The 3,970-nt window shown below is 30.4% G+C and overlaps 1 protein-coding gene across 1 annotated transcript in view; it reads right to left on the bottom strand.

The window, feature by feature from the left end:
• Positions 1–3,213: 3,213 nt before the first annotated feature.
• Positions 3,214–3,970, bottom strand: part of LOC119667644 (C-type lectin 37Da-like) — a 1,420-nt gene continuing 663 nt past the window's right edge. The window contains exon 2 of the mRNA XM_038076950.1: positions 3,214–3,585. Within this exon, the coding sequence (XP_037932878.1) occupies positions 3,214–3,585 (372 nt within the window). The remainder of the gene's footprint in view (positions 3,586–3,970) is intronic.

The following is a 3,970-nucleotide window of genomic DNA, read 5'->3' as shown; positions in this document are numbered from 1 at the left end:
CACTAATCAAAAAACATGTTCTAGAATTGCCTTAACTGTAACTGAAGATGTAATTTCCAAATCAACAATTTTGTATGTAAAATAAAGCAGTTAAGTGGCCTTTAGAGTTGCCACAAGCATTTGAAATATTTTTCCCTCCTTTCTTTCTGTGCCACACTATTTCAAAATTAACCCAGAAATCTAATTACTGTGCTATGTGTAGAGTTAAATTGTATAGTGCAACCAAACAAACGCATAAGCAAGGACACATTCATAAACACTTTCGTAGAAACTCCCAACTAAAGCAGCGCAGCACCAAAGTGCAAAAAATTATATGGAAGGCTATATTCAGATACTAAAAGCTATCAAAGCGCCAGGCTGCCGACAATGCATGATGAAATGCGATATTTTAATAGAGGAAAAAGCTATAAAAATTTGCTTGAGTCCACAATTGTGTGCTGGTGTTTGCATTTAAAAGTAGAAAAATAAAAATAGTGCTTAAGAAAATTAAGCAAGCAGATATTAAAGTATTTACAGTGAATTTACCATATACACTTAAATGTAGAAAAAAAAAACAAATTTATTTAAACACATATAACAACAAGTGGTTTGTGGAAAAATAAAAGATAAAAAAAAATTAACGTTTTCTTTGTTAATCTTATTAAAGTAAACTAAGAAATGAATTTCTTTTTAGCATGTTCAAGCATTGTTAAAGTCAGGGTTGTGTTAAAATTTATATCTTTCACACATCAAATCTACCGATCGGTTGGGGCGATTAAAAAAGACCTCATAGTGTTTTAAAATTTATGTTTAAAATGTTTTAAATTCGATAAAACATATATCAACTTTATATAGAAAAATGAAATTAATAGGCTAAATTATAATTCTATATAACTTAAAACAAAATTTTCCACTAATGTGAAAACTTATAGAACAAAATAACTAGTTCAAGATATTAAACAAAAATATTGAGAAATTCGGAGAATATTTTCCTGTTTCTCTACAAGTACATAATTCATCTTTTATCTTTTCGAACCCAATTTCATATTTATGTCGTAATAAAATTTTCGAACTCGACAGCTGAAATTACAAGGATTGCTAGTCAAAGGGTTTCTTTATATATTTATATATTATGTCCACCTATATTCGCTTGCAGATGGTGATAGTACGATGACAAGCCCGTGAACATAACATATATAATATCCGAATATTATATATTTGAAAGTTGCAAGGTTGCATTCTTTCACCTATACTATTTAATATAGTCTTAGATGTGGTTATGTCGGAAGCTATGAGCACAAATCATGGCATATCATTCGGCCTTCATAACAAACTTACTGACCTCGATTACGCTGATGACATCTGTTTACTAACGCATAACTTTTCCCAGATGCAAATATCGTTAAACAACATCGCAAAGCGTGCACTGGCAGCTGGTCTGTCAATCAATATCAACAAAACCAAGTCTATGCGTTTCAATTCAAACTGCTTAACGAAGTTTCAACTAGATGGCTCCTACATCGAAGATGTACAAAGTTTCTGCTATCTGGGAAGCTACATTTCGAACAACGGCGGCAGTCGGCAAGACATACAGTACAGGCTATCGAAAGCGAAGCAAGCGTTTGGAACCCTTAACAAAATCTGGCGTTCATCCAACATCACACAACGCACTAAGATACACCTGTACAATGCAAACGTAAAATCAACTTTACTATATGGTAGTGAGAGTTGGAACCTAACGGCAAGAGACGCACAACAGCTACAAGCCTTTGTCAATCGTTGTCTACGACGCATCCTTCATGTATTCTGGCCAGCAACCATAACCAACAATGAGCTCGGGTTTAGAACGAATCAGCCTCTTATAACTGATGAAATAATGATGCGCAAATACAAATGGCTTGGCCATACGTTAAGAAAACCCGCTGATGATATCGCAAGAAATGTCTTAGATTTCAACCCTCAAGGCAGTAGAAGACCAGGGCGTCCGCGCAACACTTGGAAACGACAAACTGAAGCCGAATTAAGAAATGCTGGAAAGAGCGGGAGTGAAACAAAACGTCTTGCATTAGATAGAGTTCAATGGAAACTATTTGTTACGGCCCTCTGTTCCACCTAGGAATAAAAGGATTAAATAATAATATATTTGAAAGTAACTATTAATAATGTAAAAATGTTGCTAAAGTAAGAGTAGAATTATTTGATATGTACTGTAATGATCACAGAACTGGTTTTCAAGTAATACACATAGACATAATAAAGATTGGTCATGATTATAAAATCGTTAAGATGTTAAATTAATCGAATTTAATACAAAACGCTCTTATTACTTATGGATTCTTCATATTTTTACAGAAAAAAATTTGATCAATCATACTAACTTCTATAATTTTGGAAAAAAATGATTTATTTTTAATACAAATTAACTGGAAAGAAAAATAGTAGTCTCTAATGTAGTAGTTATTATAAAATAGAACAGATTATGCAGTAAAAAAGAAGCAACGCCTTAAAGCACATTCGAACCCAATATTAATTAAAAAAATGTTATTATCTGATTGGTAGAACTTCAAGATCAATTCAAAAGTATGATATGATCAATTTAACTGAACAAATGGAGTTACTTAGTCAAACAAAAAATACCACAATTGAACAATGCAAAAAATATGACATAGAAGTAGCAGCAAAACAATAAAAAACCTTACAGACATTTGATAGCTTGATAAAAATTTTTACAATTTGAATTGGATGTACTACCACAATTACCATATTCTCAAGAACTGGTTGAATCCAATTATAGTTTATTTAACTTAAGACGTCAGAAATTAATTAAATCAGTTTAGTGCTAGCAAATATCAAAAGTTTTGTAATCTACTGTCAGAAAGAGCTCAGAAGATATTCGACCAATATAGAGATAAAATTCAATTGAATATTTAAAGCTTTAAGGAAACGAAATTATTTTCGGAATAACTAAAATTAATATATAGCATTACTGTCTAACACGAGCTCTTATATAAAAATAGTCACCTATATTCACTATTTAAAAAATTGAATCTTATATATATATTATTATTATATAATCTTATATTATAAGATTATTATTATCTTATATATTTTATAAAAAAAAAAAGTAAAAATTCTTTTACGAATTTCTTAAAACGATTTCATATTTTTTGAAAAAATATTTTTATTATTCATTCATTCATTAAAAAACAAATTTTTTTTTTTTCAAATATTAAATTATACCCATAAACAGACCATTTTAGGTTCGGGTGCTTGACAAATATAATAGGCTTTTCCGTTTCTACACTGCCAATCATTCATTTTAAATTGTCCTTCACGCAACCACAAATGTACACAATCTTCGATACCACCATTATTGTCTGGTTGTCCTTGAGACCAGTTTGCAAATGTCATTTTTTCACCATTACTAACCCAAGAGAAATTTCCTTCTTGAGCCAAATCATTGCCAGCTATCCAAAACCAATCATTTTCTCCGTATCCTTTAGATAACAAATAACTTGATATTGCATTAAGTTGATCATTAGTTGTTATAGTAGCCAAATCAGCACCCAATCTACGACATGTGTCACGTGCACCGAACCAATTTATCTATGTGATATTAATGTAACAAGTTGTGAATATATTATATATAATAGAAAAATGAAATCATTAGCACTTATTTATTAGTACAGTTAAATCTATATATGGACTGTAACTTAAATCTTTCTGTTTAAGTCAACCCAGATTTTGAGTACTTAACAATTACTGCGAATTTACTTTTAGCTAACTCTACCGAATTCAGACCGGAGAAATTTAAAATTGTTTAATATACTTTGACACGGTAACAACCGATTCATATATCCAATATTTACTTTAAAAAAAGTGATTATTTTAAATAAGTATATAATAATAAGAGAAGCACTGTAACTAGTCCTAGTGCTACTTACTTTAGAACGAAATTCACTTATAGATTTCTTTTAAGGATACTATTTCA

The sequence above is a fragment of the Teleopsis dalmanni genome, chromosome 1, assembly GCF_002237135.1.
Source record: "Teleopsis dalmanni isolate 2A chromosome 1, ASM223713v2, whole genome shotgun sequence".
Taxonomy (NCBI): domain Eukaryota; kingdom Metazoa; phylum Arthropoda; class Insecta; order Diptera; family Diopsidae; genus Teleopsis; species Teleopsis dalmanni.
This window is presented reverse-complemented; position numbering and strand designations above follow the sequence as displayed.